General features: G+C 32.8%; 1 protein-coding gene across 1 annotated transcript; it reads left to right on the forward strand.

Annotated features, from left to right (window-relative positions):
* Positions 1 to 1,150: 1,150 nt before the first annotated feature.
* Positions 1,151 to 20,127, forward strand: LOC141529823 (uncharacterized). The gene is made up of 17 exons (XM_074246539.1): positions 1,151 to 1,906; positions 7,930 to 7,984; positions 8,408 to 8,590; positions 9,946 to 10,205; positions 10,330 to 10,584; positions 10,713 to 10,898; positions 10,975 to 11,237; positions 11,734 to 12,149; positions 12,247 to 13,123; positions 13,201 to 13,398; positions 13,493 to 13,567; positions 13,658 to 13,747; positions 13,825 to 16,611; positions 16,967 to 18,068; positions 18,620 to 18,716; positions 18,793 to 18,918; positions 19,371 to 20,127. Exons 1-17 carry the CDS (start codon positions 1,898 to 1,900, stop codon positions 19,820 to 19,822), a joined length of 7,431 nt encoding a protein of 2,476 aa, XP_074102640.1. The 5' UTR covers positions 1,151 to 1,897; the 3' UTR covers positions 19,823 to 20,127.
* Positions 20,128 to 20,427: the final 300 nt, after the last annotated feature.

Below are 20,427 nucleotides of genomic sequence, written 5' to 3' on the forward strand. Positions count from 1 at the left end.
TTATTTACTTGATTCAAGTAAATTTTTTTTTCTGTGTACAATTTTTCAACTTATTAAAATTATAATAGAGTAAGATGTACTACAATGAGAGACAACATAGTAAATTTACAATATAGATAAGATAATAATAAATATAAATAATTATAGTATCTTAAAAAATTATTAATTAAAACTAAAATACAAGATCTATTATTTTACAAAAATAGTTTAAATTAATGCGATTTAATTAAAAATGTATACAAAAGCTCATTAAACGAACTAAAGATTTAAAGGTATTATTATACTGCAAATACCAGCATTATGTTTGATAATGACACGCGTAAATATTTCCGAACAAAATATAAAAAAAAAATCCTTTTATTTTGAAGATATTAAAATTGAAATTTATTTGATTTGTCGCGGGGATATTTACATGTGTCACCACATAAAAATACTTTTAAGGATTTCTGGTAAAGCGCTCATTTATATGGCAGAAGATTAGACCCCAATAATCGAAAATATCGAAACTATTAGAAAGCAAACAGCTACCGATTTTCCCTTCCCTAGATATTTTTCGATTTCATTGCATCGGAATTTCTTCTATCTTCAATAGATCTCATTAATTAAACATACCTTAGTTTCAAATCTAAAAATACAAGTGAGTATATTTAAATAAAATCATTCCTGTTGTTTTCAACAACAAAACCACCAATAAAAGTAAAAAAGCTACAATAAACCCGAACTGGGTTCTTCTCGAAGCTGATTCTAAAAATATACCACCATTAATATGCAAATACACAATAAAACTATTTATCTGTTTACAATCCACAGGTCTTTTGTATTTTTAGCAGCTTTCAGGTTCAACCGCGCGTCAACTTCTTAAACTTCTGATCACGTGTTGAAACTTTTCCTTGGATGCTCCTGCCATTTGTCTATCTCTCTCATAAATGTCTCCTCGAACAAGACCTCGAGGCAAACCAGCTCGTGATAATGCCATGTATCTGGGGTTCGATAAAATGTTTATTAACTTTCCGAAAGTATAAATCAAATAGGATAATATTACTTCTGCTAAAATAAACCGCTAATGACATCAACATTAGTAACTAATTATTTAAATAGCCAATTAATACATAAGTGATGTTCAGATAAAAAATATACATACTATAAATTCTGTTTCCTACTAGCAGCAATGTTACCAAGTTACACTTGTGCACAAGCAGAATCCAATCTCTGATATGGTGCATATGACAGCGTTATACTTGCATGTATTATATGCATAAGCAGTTTCTAAATAACATCGCAAGTAAAGTACTGAGAGAAGAAATGTTTTCCTTTCACTCCCCCGCCACTTGGTCCGGTGCAATGGAACGTCAAAACTCCTGGCTAGTACTACGTAAAGATAAGGCTCAGTTATTCATGCATTGTATTAATAATAGTTATTGTAAATATTATTTTTCTAGATAGGTGTATCGGGAAAAAAAAAAAAAATTGAATTGGGCACGATTCTCTCGCTGGTGACACTCCCGGTGGTATTTTGTTGTCCCCGCTCTTTGGTGGGGTTCTCCAGAGTTTAACCGGCGATAAACACCCATGAAAGTAACAGTGCTGTTCCACCTTGGAGTGGCAAACGCGAAAGGGATTTACCTCCGTTTGTTCAGTCCGACATTCTACATCGACGTGAACGCACTTACTTGCGCCAGTGATCATCCAAAGTATTTTCAATAAAAGCAAGACTTCCTGCAAAAATTTAATATATTTTAATATAATATAATAATTATAATTTGACAGTAAAAAAAAAAAAAAAATAATAATAATAATAATTAATACGTACCAGTGCCGTGCGGGAAGAAAAGTGTCTTTTGCAACAGGATGCGAACTTCCTGAAATTTAAGAAGAAAATTAATTGTGGATCATAACGATGGATTGGGTGAGAATTTAAATATATTTTTTTACCTTTAATTAATGAATTTATTTACTTTATAAAACCTTAAGTTTTAAATTGTGCGTATAAAATGAAGTAGAGCTTATGATTGAAGCGTGATAAGGTCGAAGAGAGCGAGTTTTAGTATGCATACAAGTTTTTGGCGAGCACGCAATCTTGAGGATAGCCAGTACATTACTTTCTGCAGCCAAGGGGCCTTGAGAGTACTTACCGGTATATTGTGATTATAATTATGTACTGACCGGAGCCATTTAAAGCCGCTTGTAAGTCGGATAAAATTCTAATAAGAATGAGAATAGAAATAATAGATAAGGGATAAGTATCCAGCTATTGTATTAATGTACGGTGAATTACGTGATGGTTTCGCAACAGAGGAATCGCGGATGGTATCTCTATCTCTGAATTCATAATTCACACCGTTGTTACCGAATAAAAAGTTAATAAAAAGTTATGGAATATGGTAAAAACATAACAGGCGTATTATGGGAGCCATCATCTGTGATAGAGTCATATCTGTTATTATGTGGGAGAATCTCCGAGTATCGGTTTGTGGGAATAATTAACTTATTTCTGCCCACTTTTAAAATACTGTTGTGGCAATTAGTTTTACTTATTGCGAAACTGGAATTATTAATTATCTGTCAATGGTTTTATGTTTAATTTTATTAAATTTAAACTACCGTGATAAAAAATAAATTTTTAATTAATTATTCATTTGTAATTCATATAATTTATATAAACCTATCTGAAAGTTAATAATTACGGTAATAAATGATAATTATAAAAGTAAAAGAAATTTAAATTACAAATTACAAAATCTTTCTCGCTTTTTATTTACGAGGGTAGGAATATAGTTATATTTATAATAATAATAAACATCGCGTTATAATTTGTAACATTTGATAATTTATTTAAATCTTATACTTGACACCCGTTTCAGTAATGTAGGAAGTTATTTAATAAAACACCAAGAAATATAAATAATAATACAATTTAGTGTGTCATAATAATTATCAATGATTTAAGAATTTAATTAAATATTTTCGCAATCCTTTCAAAAGAAGAAATTTATATTTTCTATGAGTTTTATTTAATAACACGCCAACACGTGCGTAGATGAATATTAAACGATAATAATAATGTAAATATAAAAATACATTATTATTATTATTATTATTATTATGATGGTGATGATGATTATATTAATGTATGTGAATAGTGAAAGCGATACGTTAATTTATACGATGAAAACAGAAAGAAGAGCTTGTCAATCGCTTATATTACATATGACCATGATTGCGACCTTCATGTCTTCTCGTCTTATTGCTGGTCAATCTATCGATCAGGTGATCGGGTAAATAACTTTTCCCTGAGATTTATAAATAAATGACCTTCTAAGAGAGATCGGTAAATAATATTACCTGAGACATAAATCTCACACTAACGAGGCTCATTAACCTGTCGGTTTTATTTTCGGAAGAAATTCGGAAGAAATTCTTGAAGCAAGAAGTGTGCTTAAAAATTTCCTGACTTTAAATTACTATAAAAAACTGCATGAATTTTTTTTTACCATAATTTACTGAGTCAATCTTTTACAGATTTTTGTTTTATTGAAAAATTAAATTTAGTTGAATAAAATATCCATAACTCTGTAAAATGCAACAAATAATTACAGAGTCAATATTAACCTTGTTTATTAATTATTTTTATCCTACTTTTTAATTATTACATATCATTAGTTTGAAAAAATGGAAATTAGAGACGTTAAGTAATGCAAAATGATATCAACTATCATTACAGCACAGTTGACTAGCATTGAAAGGATAATAAATAACAAAATAAAATTATTGATTTTTAGTAACTTTCATTTCCTCATAAATTGGTTCAATTGCTTACGCATGTCTTCAAGTATCTACGGTGTAGCTAATTTAAACAACGCGAATATTTGAAATTTAATTCTGTTTGGTTATTCAAAAATGAATTAAAATAATGAAAAATTGACTTCAAAAATTAATATCTCCGACTAAGGTTGAAATGCTATCATTTTTTGAAGTTATTTAGATCGATCGCTACTCTATAAAATCATCTCACTTTCTTTTTTAGATTACTTCATAAAATAAAAAGATAAAGTTAGTCAAGGGTTATTTTAAAAATCAGAAAATTTCGGATTTGTTAAGCACACAGAAAAAAAAATTACTTGAATCAAGTAAGTACTTTCGAAGAACTTCTTCTTCTTCTTGATTTGAGTACACAGAAAAAAAAATTTCTTGAACCAAGAAAATTGTAAAGAAGACCAAAATTATTTTGGAGCAAAAAAAAATTTTCTTGGCTTAAAAAAATTTAACTTCGTTCAAGAAATTTTCAATCTTTCTTAAGATTTTCTTGATTTAAAAAAATTTACGCTTGATTCAAGATTTTTTTTCTTTCTGTGTACGATGCCAAGTAAAGCTTAATGATAATTTATGTAAAAAGCACAACTATATTTCTTCATTTCACGCGTTTTATCGCTCCGAAATCAAATAATTTTCTTGACTTGTAATTTTTATTTTATCAGTAGCTCCTGAATTTTTTTTTGAGCCAGGGATTCCTAAAATAGTCTTCCAATCGTCACTCTGTTGCATTATTGTGTCATAACGTAGATTGAATAAAAAAAAAAAAAAAATAAAGTTGTTATCAATTGCAATTGAGTAATATATAATATTAGAAGAACAAATTAAAAGTTTCTGATTCAAAATGACGGATTTGAAGTAGCCGTCAATGGCATCGAAAGTTCTTGTTATATTATTCCACGTCGATGGATCGAATGTGAGATTTAGATACAGGGACAGTCAGCTGGTTGACCTTTTGCGGTTAATGCCGGCGGGTCTTGAACGACGTTTAATTATTTTAACCTCCTCTTAAGACTTAAGTTTATCTCCGTCCAGTCTTGTACGAGAAAGGGGCTCGTATCATCCGGTTCGAGTATTAAAATACATTTAGAAAAGTATTCAATTGTGTGAATGAATAATTATTTGAGAAAATTAAACTATAAAATTTCACTTTGTAATTTCACGTTCCCTATATAATATGTGTGTCAATGATCACACGAGAGACTATTAAATACATGATACTGTAATTTTTAATTAAACGGTTTATCCTGAGGCTGGATGGTGATTAGCGAAGAAATGATAATTGATATAAATACATATATATATATATATATATATATATATATATATATATATATATATATTTATTTATTTATTTCCTGTTAAAAATATATGTCCGATGAGACTTGCCGCAATCCCTGGAGCTAATCCCGATGAAAGTAAAAGTTTGTTTAATTCTGTAGAGCTCTAAACTACTCTGACACTAATGGCTAACAGAATCTTTGATGCTAAATGCTTTGAGGAATGTAAATTCAAATGAAAAACCATCGCAATATTTCTCAACTTATCCTGGAGAATTTTTTTAAAGAAAATTTCTGAGTTTGTCAATGAAGAAAACAAACAATACTTTACGTTTAATTTCTCTGGCATTGTCCCGATATTTCTTGAGCGACCTTGGGAAAATATTTTTATTTTCATTATAAACCTGTTTAGTTTCTTAACTTTTCATTTTTATTGACAATTATTGATCATTAAGCATCGCTTATGGTCTTTTGGTGAAAAATAACAAAATAAATTAATAAAATATTGAAAATTTAAATTATAAAAAATTTTAATCAGCAGTTAGAGTAATAAATGAATGGTTAATGTACCAGCGATGTAACAGCGTAATAAGAGATTATTGCGTTTGACGTCGCGCCGAAACGTAAAAGAGCCCGAGAAAGTCGATTCAAACGGGCCCCATATTATATCTTTCTGCTACAACTTCTTTATATATATATGTATTTCTATACATTTATATATTTATATATCGTGCGTTCCTCATTTATTTCTTTCTTTCTTGCTTTCTCTTTACACACGTTGCATAACAAGGAGTGGAGTGTCGAGAATACGCATAGTTAAGTTCTCTGCCACAAAATAATCAAAAATTTGTCTCTTTTTATTTACCCGGTCAAATACCTCCAAACTTTTTGTCTGTAAAAGGTCATTTAAAATCTTAAGAGATATTGAAGATTAAATTACTTTTTATTTAGAAAATTTTCATTCATAGAAGAAAAATTTGAATAAATTTTATTGAAGTTCTAAACCCTCAGTCGAAAGTTACAAAAAAAATTTTTTGGAGGATTTAATATAAAAAATTATAAGTAAAAGTTTAAATTCTAGGTCAAATATTAAAAATATAATAAATTTATTTTCAAGGAAAACGCTTTTACACTGAGAGAAAAAATTTCTTCCAAAAAAAATGGGCAATGTTATAACAAGACATTAATTTGTTGAAATTTTTTAACTGGAAAAATCAAAATTTTACTTTCAGTTACTTTCTTGTTAAAAAAAGGTTTTTAGATTTGGGAAAAAATAATTTTGATTTCTTCAGCTGAAAAACAAAATTATTAAAAATTTTTGACAAATCAATTTTTTGTTATAACAATGACCATTTTTTTCAAAAGAAATTTTTTCTTTCAGCTTACCGCAAAATATACCAAAAAATAGTTTTGAATGGTTTTTAAGCAGCTCAAAATAAAAATAAAGTGATTAACAAAAAAATTAATTGATCGTAAAAAGAAGCGTTAGGTTTTTAATAAAATTAAACAAAATATTTTATAAGTACATATTTTTAAAATTTAAGTTTTAATTAAAATATTTTGAAAAGCATTCAAAATTTTTTTACAATAAAATAAACTTTTTATTCAAATTTATTTTTTCAACTAATTGAAAGTAATTTTCAACTTTTTCTTTTAGTTTGATATTAAAGTTTTTTTTTTTTTAATTATTTAAATTTTAAATTATTTCTAAATTCTTTAATGTGATTAAAAACGAAAAGCATAAGATTGAAAAAATGATGCACATTTCACCTGTAAAATCAAGAATTTTTTTTTTTTATTTTAAAAACATTTATTCTATGCAAGACATCAGAATAAAGATATAAAATTATTGTAGTGTCATCAATCCTTGATACGCGTGCAAGTTTTCAAATTAATTAGATGATTTAAAGTCGATAAAAATAACGTTGAAAGATTCCGTTATTTACTTACAAGTTAAGCTAATAAATACGTGTTGAAAAAATGATAAGAGATTAAACAAAGTTGGATAAACGATAAAATTAATAATAAAAAAAAAAAAACAACAATTAGTTCCCAAAGTAAAAAAAAACTTTCTCAAGTTTATAAAAATGGAAATAGAAAATTATGAAGCTCGAAGATATTAATGATCTAAAATTTAATACTTCAATTCTGCAGTTAAATATAGAAACTTAAAAAAAAATTTGATTCAACAATTCAAATTAAATAAATGAGTTGACCTAGAGATCAAAATTCAGCAGCACATTTCTTTCACCAGCAATTACCGCTAACAAAACATAAAACATTCTCGAGTACAATATAGTGAGTCAATTAAAACTTGTATAATAGACAATTCTTTTACAATAAACTTGTAAATCTCCAATTATCATAATTCCTATTGAAATTATAAATACTTTTCTACTTTGTAACATATTTTTCTAGCGCAAAGTTAGGCGATATGAATCGGCAAATTTAATTCATTATTATAAATATTTTATTTCAATAGAAAAATTAGGTTTCGAGAAAGCCGTACGGAGAACAATTAAATAATTAGATAACAGTTTGAATAGAAAAAAAAAGATTTATCAGACTAGCTAGTCAAGTGGAACAAAAATTTGAATAAATATTTTTCTTGGAATTAATAATTTATTTTTTGAATTAAAGACCGGCTTGGTCCCGGAAGAAAATATTTCGTAGCCTTTTGGGCACGTTTCTTCGATGCGTGACGACTACTAACATGTCTTTAGGTACATCCGCGTTTGGAAGGGCCATTGTTCTCGATAAATATAAATGTCTACAAGATTTGATTATTAATTGATTAATAAAATAAAACATATATGATATAATAATTGTGACGTTGCAGAGAAACGGGAGCCTGTACTTCCTGTGGCTGGTGCTGGGACTGGCGTCGATTAACGGTAAGTAATCGATAAATATTGTACAAAGCAATTGTAATTTTTTGTAAAGACAGTTACAGCGTTACTGTTGTTGTTTCTCTATTAATTCTTCCGACAAACGAAAGTCCAAGGCGAGACTGAAAATTTCTCTACGTGTAAGTCGCGGTTTCACTCCCGACCATTTACGTACGTTTTATTCCTATAAAGCGCAGCATGCGTGATGTCCATGTCTCAATAGCTTTTCTTTATACTATACTACATAATAAAATACCAATAACAATTTTAATTTCAAATCTAAATCTAAATCCACAGGTTGTTTTAATTTAATCGACGGTGACAATCGATTCTTAAATATATATCATAATCCATTTATTTACCCGATATAAATTTCTCATGATCATGATTATGCAAAATTATTAAAATATCATAAATTTATTCAACTAGGATATGCGGAGAAAAAAGTTATTTGTTATTATACCAACTGGTCGATATACAGGCCAGGCACGGCCAAGTTTTCACCTGAAAATATAAATCCCTATCTGTGTACGCATCTTATTTACGCTTTTGGAGGGTTTACGAAAGACAATACGCTCAAACCGTTTGATAAGTATCAAGACATTGAAAAAGGTAATTTTTTATTTTATATTTATTTATTTTTAGATTATTTTAATTATATAAATAGTTGATGATTTTTTTTGGTATTGAATTTCTATATAGTAAAAGTTTTAAAGTATTACAAGTTTTTAAAAGTATAAAATGTTATTTTAAAAAAAACAAATGGACTTAAAGCCTTCAAAAAATTCATTTTTTTGGTTTTTATACGTCCGTTTTTATAAAATTGCTCAAAAATATACATTTAAAATTTCTAAATGAAATCAAGACAGTATTCTAGTAGCGCTCGAAGAAAAAACTATTTTTAAAGATTTTTATGAGATTATAAATGAAGATATTGATGTTAGATTTGTTGTTTAGTAAATATACTTTCGAAATACATTAAAAAAATGTTTATCATATATTTTATGACTTTTTACCATAAAAAATTCTATTTCAATAGCAATATTTGGCGGCACCAATAAAAATGGCGGCAAAAATAGGAAGAAACAAAATTGAATATTTTTTCACAGATTTTTGCAAAAAAATGATGAAAAGCGCAGTTTTTAAACAACTTTTATTCAGTCGATTCCTAAAAATCCCTAATTAAAAAAATCTGATTCGAAATAATTCAATTAATACAAAGTGTCTTATATCTTTATATTAATTGAATCATTTTAAATTGTTTTTAGTAATTTCAAATTAGATTTCTTCATCAGAGATGTAAAAAATATTTGGTTAAAATTTTATAACAATCAGTTCAGTAGTTTTTGAAATTTTAGCACTGCACGGTGTAAAGGTGTGGTTTATCAGAAATACGCGTTTAAAGTTTTTTAAACCTGATTAGCGTGCCTAAGTAAAAAAAAATTCTTCAAAGTTTACAAATATAATACTGTTTTAAATTTAAATTATTATTGTTATACTCTTTTGGTAATTAAATAATTAAATAATTATTTTAAAGTGAATGATTTTTTATATTAAAATTAATATCATAATTTAATATCATAATAAGGCTTATTTAATTCTTTCATAAGCAATATTAATATAATAATGAACTTCATGAAGAATAATGGCTGAGTATTTTTTGTTAAGCAAACAATCTTTAATAAGCAATGCATTACAATAATATAAATGAAATTGTAAGCAAGATAATGATAGCACTGACTCGAGCTTTGTAATGTAAATTATACTGAATTATTTAGCATAAATGATTGTATAAAATAATTACAAATAAAACTTTGTATACAGAGCCTGAAGTGATAATTTGTTTAAAATATAGATCACTAAGCCAAAAATAGAGATCAATTATCTTTCATAAAGTTCATTATATTTTTAATACAAGATCAGAACTCCAATTCAAATTGAATTGTACATTATTATGATAATAATAGGTGGATATGCCAAGTTTAATGGTCTGAAAACCTACAATAAGAAACTAAAAACGATGCTGGCGATAGGAGGGTGGAATGAAGGTTCTACGCGATTTTCTCCAATGGTAGCAGACCCAGAGAGACGTCGCGCGTTGGTTAAAAATGCAGTGAAATTTTTGCGTCAGAACCACTTTGATGGACTGGACCTCGATTGGGAGTACCCAGCTTTCCGAGATGGCGGGAAGCCACGGGATAAAAATAATTACGCGGATCTCGTCCAGGTAATGTAATTGATTTTTAATCGAGAGAAGAACTATGTTATTAGTTATAAGCTCGAGTAATTAAATAGAAGGTAATAATCTAATCCGATGTTACTGAAATTCGACTTGGCCCCAATCGATTTAGGAACTGAGGCAAGAATTCGAGAGGGAATCATCGAAGACTGGACGACCGAGATTGCTTCTTTCTATGGCAATACCCGCGGGTATTGAGTATCTGGAGAAAGGATACGATTTGGCAAGACTCAATGAGTACCTAGATTTCTTCAATCTCCTATCCTACGACTACCACTCGGCATTTGAACCTGCCGTTAATCATCATTCCCCGCTCTACGGGCTCGAGGAGGACAATGAGTATAATTATGACAACGAACTCACTGTCGTAAGCTATTTTCATTTATAAATTAGTTTTGTACTTACCTTACATTAGTCAGATTAAACTCGTCTCTGGGTGATTAGGTATCATGTGATGTGATGAGAAATTATTAACAGTCATTTTTGTAATTCCAGGATTTTACAATGTCTTATTTACTTAAACATCACGTTTCTCCGGACAAATTAATCTTGGGAATCCCAACTTACGGACGCTCGTATACTCTATACAATCAAGACGCCACTGCGATTGGCTCTCCGGCCGATGGTCCGGGTGAAGAAGGAGATGCTACTAGAGAAAAAGGATACCTTGCTTATTATGAGGTTAATTAATTTTTAATTTACGGTTCTTTAGTAAGCTATTACAGTGGAATTTTTTTATTACCTGGTTTTATTGCAGATTTGCGAAAATGTTAAGTCAAGTCAGTGGGAAGTTGTGCAGCCTAATCCAAAAGCCATGGGTCCGTATGCTTTCAAAGGCAATCAATGGGTCGGTTATGATGATAAAGATATTGTCAAAATGAAGTCTCTGTATGTTGTTGAGAAGAACTTGGGTGGTATCATGTTTTGGGCGATTGACAATGATGATTTCCGTGGTAATTGTCATGGCCGTCCGTACCCACTTATTGAAGCGGCCAAAGAAGCCTTGTTAGGTGCAATTGAGTAAGTTATTTACTAGCTATCAATCGCTTGCTTCACTAGTTTTAACTTTTTAGGAAAACAAATTTTTTACTTTACATCAATATTGATCCGCAATTAAGGTCTTGACTTTTTGTAAACGTTTAGAATTTTTTATTTGCAAAAATAAATTATGTCAATATTATCGAAATGTATCTTATAAGTTGATTTTAATGAATAAAGATAACTTTTAGTTTTATATATTGACTTTTCTAAAAAAAAAAATATTTGACATATCAATACTCAAATATCTAAAAAAAAAATAAGAAAGTTTTATTTTTAAATATTTTTATCTTGGCATGTTTTAAAATTAAAAAAAAAAAAAAAAAAAAAAAAACAGCCATGAAACTTTTGCTATGAAAAATCTGGAAAACAATGGAGTCTTGCTACGTTGTCAAGCCGACTTATTGACTATAAAAATGAAGGAATATCAAAATTAATTATATATTTTACTTATAAAAGAAATTTTGTTATTATTTAGAAATGAACAAACGACACAGAAACCGAAATCAGGACTCAGGAAAAAAACCAGACCTCAACTCAGTAGCCAAAGGTCAAACGATTCTAATAACAGACGACCAAGACCTGAAAAACAAAGACCTACTACAACTCAGTCTCCAAGAAAACGAGTTTCTCAGAGAACCGAGTCTAACGCTCGAAATCGGGGAAGTTCAGAAGAAAACGAGGACCGGAAAGTTGAAGATGAAGGCAACGGTGTTAGAGAAACCAGTGGTCAATGGAAATCGAACCAGAGAAACCGATCGAGCAAAGGAACAAATCGTAGAAAGGTTCAGACGACTGAGAGGTATGAAGAACCAATTGAAGAAGAAGCTAGAGAGTCCACGAGTGGAAGATTGACGACACCGGAACCTCCTACTACTCCTGATCCTGGAAGTGGTAAGTCTCTTTTATTAATGTCATCCGTTAATTGCAGCAATTTTTACTTGAATATGTAGAAAGTTTATAATTATATTTATTGTTATAACTCACACAGATTTCAAATGTGAAGATGAAGGATTTTTTTCTCATCCGCGAGACTGTAAGAAATATTTCTGGTGCCTCGACAGCGGCCCAGGAGGTCTCGGTATCGTTGCTCATCAATTCACGTGTCCGTCGGGATTAGTATTCAACAAAGCCGCAGACTCGTGCGACTATCCCAGGAATGTTGTCTGTCCAAAAGCGAAAACCAAAGCCGCGACAACAACTCCCAAAGCTCCGGCCACTACGACGAGCCGGCCGACCACCACGACGAGACGCACCACGACTACAGAAGAAACGAATTCTGCCGAAGAATACGAGTATGAAGAAGACGAAAATGCAACTGACGAAGAAGTTAGTGAAGAAATAAAAAGTACGACCTCGAGACCGCTGATTTACAAAACGATATCGAGGAATAAGCCAACGACTACCACGACGGAAGCTACTGAAGCTCCAACGACGAATGCCCCGAAGATTTTCAAGCCGAACTCTGCGAAAGTCTTCGATCTAGAAGATGAAGAGGACCCGAGAGTCATCAAGGAACTTATTGAGCTGATCAAAAAAGCTGGAGGCTTGGAACAGTTGGAACGCCAGCTGAATATCCAGGAAAAGAGTCCTATGAGAAAGTCCGACACTGGAGACGACGGAAAAGTCACCCCGGCGACAATCAGCCGCAGTTTGTACGAAAGAGTCCTCAGTCGGCAGGCAAACAAAGTTAACCATTTGTTCGGGTCGACCACTCAGCGAACTACCACTGAGGAATTCAAAAAGACCAAAAGCGAAACGCAGAATGGACCAGGTGGAGCGCAGTTCGAAGGCCTAGATGACGTTCCGGAAGTAAAAAGTCTCAGGCGCACTAAAAAACCACAGTATGTTACTATAGAAAGACAAAGGTATAAAACACGCAAGAATTTTATTGTATCTCGATTTTTAAAACTCAACTGAGAAACTTAATGTGTTTTTGTTACAGACCTTCCACCACTCCGGTTTTTGAAGATGAATTTGACGAAGAAGAGCTGGCGGATGAAAGCTCTGAGCAAGACAATGCGGATGTTGCGTCTTCTGAAGAGCAAACGGTTAGCGACCTTCCGGAAAGTAGAAAAGACTCGGCTAAGAAAGTGACGCCTAATTATGTAAACATTCGTCGCAGTCGTCCGACTATTCCTGCGTAAGTTAAATATTTTAATTGCTCAGTAATTACTGCAAAAAAATAATTGGATGAAAAACGGTAATTCTATTCTGTGACTTTTTTTTTTATGCAGGTATGAAAATGATTTAGATGCTAGAGACGAGGCTGCGGAAAAAGAAGCGAAATTTTCACAAGAAAATTCAGACAAGTATAAAAAATTAACAATTAATTATTATTATTATTTTTTTTTACTTTGTTTAGTTGACAAAAATTAAATGAATTATTTAATATGTTTTAGAACTGAAAATGAAAGCTTCTCTCCCCAGAGACCAGTAATTTCATCGTCAAATGACGAAACAGAAAAAGAGACAGTGGTCCCAAAAAATAGGTAAAAAAAATGATAGTAAAATTTTTTTTTTTTTTCATTTAAAATATCTCGAGTAATCAAATTGAAAATATTTATAGATATACTAACACTCAACGATTCAGAAGTACCACTTTAAGAACAGATGAATCAACAGCTTTCACCGAGAGCATTAAACCCAGTGAAAAAACTACAACGGAGATTGTAAACCCGACAACTCCGGCAATTAATCAAGAAGGAAAAGAACTAATTTCAGAAACATTAGCTTTTTCCACGTTACCTGTCTCTACAATTGAGTTTTCATCGACACCAGTTTCTGAAACGAGCAAACAACCATCAACAGCTACAGAAGTAATATCAGGATCAAAAGCGACAATCAGCACCACTCATTTGCCTCTTGCAGAATCAACAATTGAAGTAGTGGAAAATTTGGTCACTGAAATTCCAATCACAACCCAGCCGACAACCAGAGCCACTCAACCATCCCGCACGACGGTTGTGTCACAACCGCGACCCTTCGGCTTTCCAAGACGTGGACGACCGACGACGACTACTACAGCATCACCGACGGTCGCTTCAACGACAGACCAATCTAGAGTTAAGGTGAGTACTAGACCGACGAGAAACTTTGCGAGAACAAGAACAAGGTCAAGACCAAACGAGTTGACCATCGAAAATCAAAATCATCTTGACGCCGAAGTTTCTGATGATAATTTGAGTGAAAATGTCAAGCCCAAACCGGTGAGCAGCAGTAGATCGAGATTTGTAATACGGCGAGGAGGCTCCCGGTTCTCTACCCAGCCGCCAAATGTCTCCGAGAGTTCTAACGATTTTTCGGGGCGAAGACGAATCAGGCCCAACACTACGTCTACGACTCCAGCAGTTTCTGAATCGACGCCCGCTGAGAGCAGACCAACTAGTCAGCGCAGACGAGGAAGACCTACCACTCCCATTCCTGATTCTACTACTCAGAGCAATAATAACCGAAGACGACGACCGACTACTCCAGTCACAGACAGTCCAATCTTTAGAATAGTGCCCCAGAATGTCCAAGAGCGGGTTTTAAATTACTCCAAGTTGGGATTAAACATCAATGAAGGCTCTGAAAAAATAACAAATCTTAAAATCTTGAAACTTGCCGACTATCAAAACGACTCTCTGAATGCCATTGAATTTACTACGCCTGAAAATGAAACTTCAAAACAGGATTTCGACTCAGCAACCGAATCGACGACATTAATAACTTCTCCCGACCCTTTCACTAAGTACACGACCGCAGACTATTCAACTCTGACAACGGTAGATGCCGAGGAAAGTAAAGGTGAACAGAAACAATCAAAGAAAAAGGTGCTGCTGAGAAAGCGACCGGTTTCGGACGATAATTCCTCTGAAGATACTCTCAAGCGACGGCGCAAAATAATAAGGCGCTTAGGACCTGTTTCTGAGGAAGAAAATCTGACAACCACTTCTGGGAGCTACATTGAAAACAACGAAGTTATTACTACTACAGAGTCTTTTACTTTGAATGATCAAGAGAATTTTACGGTTGAAGTTACTACAGCCGCTATGGATACACAGTACACTGCAATAGATATGGAAACCACGACTGTTATTTCTTCTGAAGAAAACACCACATTGATCAGCAATGACATTGATGCGGAAACAACTACTATCAGTTCTATGACAACTGATAATTCTTCGGAAATTACGACGGTAGTTACTACAACAGTCGCGCCTTCTACAACTGAAAAAGCAAACACTAGATTTGTAAGAAGAAAATTCGTTCGCAAGCGACCTGTAGATTATTCCGCATTATCTACAAAGCCAACTAGACGATTTGGTTTTCCTAAAAGTACAACAGAAGTACCTACTTCTAGCTTTGCTCCCTCGAAACGTCGGAAGAATTTGTTTGTTCGCAGACGACCCCTTCCCTCAACGACATCATCCTCTAGTACCGAGTCGTTTGAAAACGACGAGGATAACAAATTCAACACAGTGACAGACGTTAAGACTTCTTCGGTAAGTGTCGACACAGATAACTTTTGGAAGCATTACACGACATTTGCTCCTCAGACCATTACACCCAGCTCACAACAACCAGACACAACACCAGAAATTGATGACTCGTCTCCTCAGAGGTCCACCGAAAAACCTGGGGAACCTCGTCAGACTCGAGTTAACTCCGAGATAAGGGATGAGATTGCCGAGTCATCTAAAACATCATCACCACAGCCTTCTTCATCTGCAACACAAGACAAACCTAATTTAATAGCTAATTTCTGGCAGAGCTTAAACACTAAAAATAGATCATACTTAAAACGCACCAGCTCCTCGACAACGACAGATGCATCTGTCACTGAAACTCTAGTACCGTCGAAGAAATTCGACTACATCGCCGACGCTATTCTCAGAAAACACCAGTCGCAAACAAAAGCAACATCAATTAAGTCATCAATTGATGATGATAATTCATTGGAGCTTGAACACACGACGCCGTTGACTAAACCACAGGTCACCAGACTGGTTACCTCGGTCGTCGAATCTGGGACGACCGAACGACAGATTATTCTCATTAAGACTAAATACTCTTCACAGACGTCCATGACTAAATTTCCGATTGACAATCCACTTAACGCACTCGACCAACAACAGCAACAGCAACAGCAATCACCACTGAAAATTCAGTTCTCTGACGAGCCTCGTAATTTGATAAATAATCATATAAATGAGTCGACTGAAAAGACTCCTGAGAAGTCAACGCTGCCTATCGAAACGGAATTCGCCAGGCGGCCGCGGTTTTTCACAACCGAATCGACTGTTGAGTCGTCGACAATCGCCATTGAGTCGGTGTTCAATAATCTAATAAACAAAAACAAAAATAAACTTCAGCTTTGATGAAACTTTTCATTAAAAGTATATAGTTTATATTTATAAATAACATACCTGATTTATTTATAATTTTTAGTCATCAGATAAGTATTCATAAGTGTACATTTACAAAATCATAAACAAGCTATTCATAAACATTTAAAGAAACCATGACCATGACCAAAGGATAATTAAAACTCTATTAGATGTTAATGCTTTGCCAGCGACTTTAGCTCGACTCTAAACGTCGAAAGTCCTGTAGTCTTTCTCTTCTGTCTTCTCTGTCTGCTTACACTATTACAACAAAGATATGAGACAATCAAACGCTAGCTTTGAAAACACTATTGTTATAAAATGATATAACCATTAAACAACGTGTTTTCAGATCAGTCCGGCTCAAGATCTTCCGACTCTCAAGAATTTAATCAATCATGAATTACTGAGTCAAAGCGTTGATCATGTTTATGATGATGATGATGATGATGTTGATGAAGAAATAGTAAACTCTAATAGTTATGAGACAGATAGTGATTATTTTCAGGGCATTCCAGTTTCTGTCAGAATACTCAGTGACGAAAATAGTCAGGAACTTGCTGATCAACTAGCTGTCCTTCATCTCCCGCAGAGTATTTTGAATTCTTTGGTTTCACACAGTAATATCCTGAGAATTCAAGTGGTCAATCAGCCGCAAGAAGACGAGAGTAATGATATTGACAAGGACAATCTCACAACTACAACTAGTTTTACAGATTCAACTTTGACCACTGAAACGCCGACTACGATCCAAGAGAGTCCTTCGAGTGTACGAGGGTTCTTCATCACCAAAAGTCCCAATACATTTCAATCAACTACGCCACCAAGTAACTCTTCAGAGCCATCAACTGTTCAATCAAGCACCCAGTCGACTGATTTACCAGAATCGACGACTGATTCTTCAAGCTTATCAACTCAATCTACCGTTTCTGCAGAACTTTCTCTGTCTACTTCATCCACTAGTGATTTTAGTGAAACAACTTCAGAAATAGAAGTTAATTCTTCGACAATTAGTCCTGTAGATGCAACAGTTAATAACACAACCTCGGAAATAGTTAACACAACAGTAACAATTAACGAAGTAACAACTCTACCTCCAACCACTGAGCACACGACGGTTTCTTCTGAAACTGAAAGAGCTCTGAAATCAATAAAACAAATAACAGTTCTTCGCCGTCGAGTAGATGAATCAATAGCCGATCCGTCTAGGCAAGATCGTCAGTTTGATTCTCAGGAGAGTAAAATCACAGCAGCGCCGGATGCGTCGCAGAACAACTGGAGGAAAAGGGTGATCCGAAAACGGCCTAGGTCTTTGCTGATCGACGACCAGAGTCTCTCGGAAAGCCAATTTCAGGACACTATCGTCACGGGCAAGTCGGTGGTCCCTCCGACAAATACTGATGACAAGCTCAATAAGACTGGGAAGTTACTCACCGTTGGAGAGGTCAGTCATTATCGAAAGTCGCTGACGTTTATATTTATGCTGCTATGGGTCTGCCTTCTAAACGCCTTCTACTCTGAAACAATATTGAATTTATAATATAAATATGTATAATAACTCGAGATGTTTTTTTCTCACGGGCTGAGGATGCTAACAAACATCAGCAATCAAGACTACATTATTCTAACGCCTCAAAAATATGTATAGTATAAATATATAAATACACAAATAGTGTTGACGTGAACAAACTCCGTTGACATGGACTCTTACGGGGAAATAACAATCTTGTATATCTGTAGCCTATCATTATAGTAATTATTGTGAGAATATGCTTCAAGCGATCATCGATTATTATGATGATAACTGTGCTTCATTCTATTCTTCACCGGCTTAATTTTAATATTTAAGTCTTATTAACGCTTTTGTGTTCAATTTCTATAAATCTTTTTTTTAATCTAATTTGAATTTCTCCATTTAATTCTAAAAAAAAATTATATATTTATTAAAATCTAAACTTTCTCTTAAAGTTTCTAAACAAATAAAATTATCAATAGGTCAATCCGGTGCGCAGTTCAAGTAACTTTTTAAGGAAGCCTGGATCACGGCTAGAAGTTCAAAACCGGCTTAAACATTCCAGAAATAAAACTCAAGGTAAATTTAGTAATTCATTTCTTCATTGATCATTTACTAGAGATAAATAAATACTAATAAATAAATCATCAACTAGATGGAACAAACTCGGAAAGAAAATATTCCAGTAAAGTAAAGTTAGATTACGACCAAAGTAGTCGTGCGCAAGAGCTTGCAGTATTGGTAGCCGACCCACCAACGGAAACTTCTTCACCTCGACTAGGTATGTTGAACATTAGCTATCAGCTCATTGGTTACGTAAATAATTTCTTTTGAATCCGTGATTATGTGTCTAATAAAATAAAAAATTCTCACTTGTGGTTTCTTCAGCATTCTTTCTAATGGTGTCACAATGACTGTAATTAATAACTACTGGTTTCTCCCTCAGCTCGATATAGTCCAAGGTGGTTACATCATTGAACTAACAAATTCACCAAGTTACCCAATCAAAGTCTGCAATGGACAGATTTATCTTCATCATTACTCTTCTACTACTACTACTACCACTACTACTTCTTCTTCTACTTCTATTGACTTAATAGTATAATATTAATGCATCATTTAATAATTTTTTCTAAAATAACACTCAGTGGTCATCATCATGAATCATTTTTCGTTGAATCACCAATACATTAAATTCATAAACATAAAGATATTTTTACGGATTATGGCCAGGTAATGAAAAAATAGCTTCGAGTTTGAGAGATGTGAGAGATAGCGTCGACGAAGACGCCACTAAGCCGACAATATTCACCACGGCGAGAACTACTACGCCAACTAGGCGGAGACAGAAGCCCAAGAGTGAAAGACCCGTAAAGACGACGACACAGCGGCCTAGGCACCCGGCAATCATTGACTACGACTACTACGTCGACGAGAAAGTCCGTCTGTCAATAGGTCCCGAGCTACAGGACAAAATTTACGTGACAGCCCGCGGGACTATTGGCTGTCTAGACCAAGGAACCTTCGCACATCCCACATCATGCAAAAAATTCATCACCTGCGCCAAGATGGTTGGTGGCCAGGTCATCGCTACAGAGTACACCTGCCCGAAGAAACTGTCTTTTGATCCGGTCGGAGGCATTTGCAACTGGTCCGCTGGTCTTGGTTGCAACGAATCTACATAATTTTTTTTCATTAATTACTTATGATAATAATTTTTATAATAAATTAATTACTTACGATATAGATAAAAGATTGTTAAAGGCATTACTTGCTGATCGCTGATTAAAGATAACTATTTTTGATATAGTTTATGATTTTAAATTTAACGCAATATGATCATTGAAACTGTAGCCATATGTATATTACTTTTTAAGCACAGTGTCGTGATATTATCATTTAAATGTATGTGTATCAAATATATTCACCTTTGTATATATATATAACAATAATTATTTTGTAAATAATTGTAAGACTTAATTTCATTAAATTTTCAAAATAAAATTTTTTCGTTTTGTCGGAATTATTTGCAACCCTTTCTTTCAAAGATGTTTTTTTAAAACAAGAAATAAGTGGTCTTGGTCATCGTGTAGTTTAAATGATAAAATTAAGAATGTCAAAAATTAAATAATTTATGTATATATATGTAAAAATATTGTTGTATAATAGATGAAAATTTAACTTAGCTGATAGTTGATAATTTTAAAAATTTTTGTAACAAATAAATTATGACAAAAAAAATTTTTTTTTAAAATTGACATTTAGCAATTTTAAAAAACTACAAATGCAA

The sequence above is a fragment of the Cotesia typhae genome, unplaced genomic scaffold (genome assembly GCF_013202065.1).
Source record: "Cotesia typhae breed Kobodo isofemale line unplaced genomic scaffold, CoteBio_Ctyphae contig_48, whole genome shotgun sequence".
In the NCBI taxonomy this organism is placed as follows: domain Eukaryota; kingdom Metazoa; phylum Arthropoda; class Insecta; order Hymenoptera; family Braconidae; genus Cotesia; species Cotesia typhae.

Excerpts from the sequence above, each read along its gene's own strand:
- LOC141529823 (XM_074246539.1), top strand. Across the intron at positions 11,238-11,733 it reads GCCTTGTTAGGTGCAATTGA|AAATGAACAAACGACACAGA; the intron begins GTAAGTTATTTA and ends GTTATTATTTAG. Across the intron at positions 13,568-13,657 it reads TCACAAGAAAATTCAGACAA|AACTGAAAATGAAAGCTTCT; the intron begins GTATAAAAAATT and ends AATATGTTTTAG.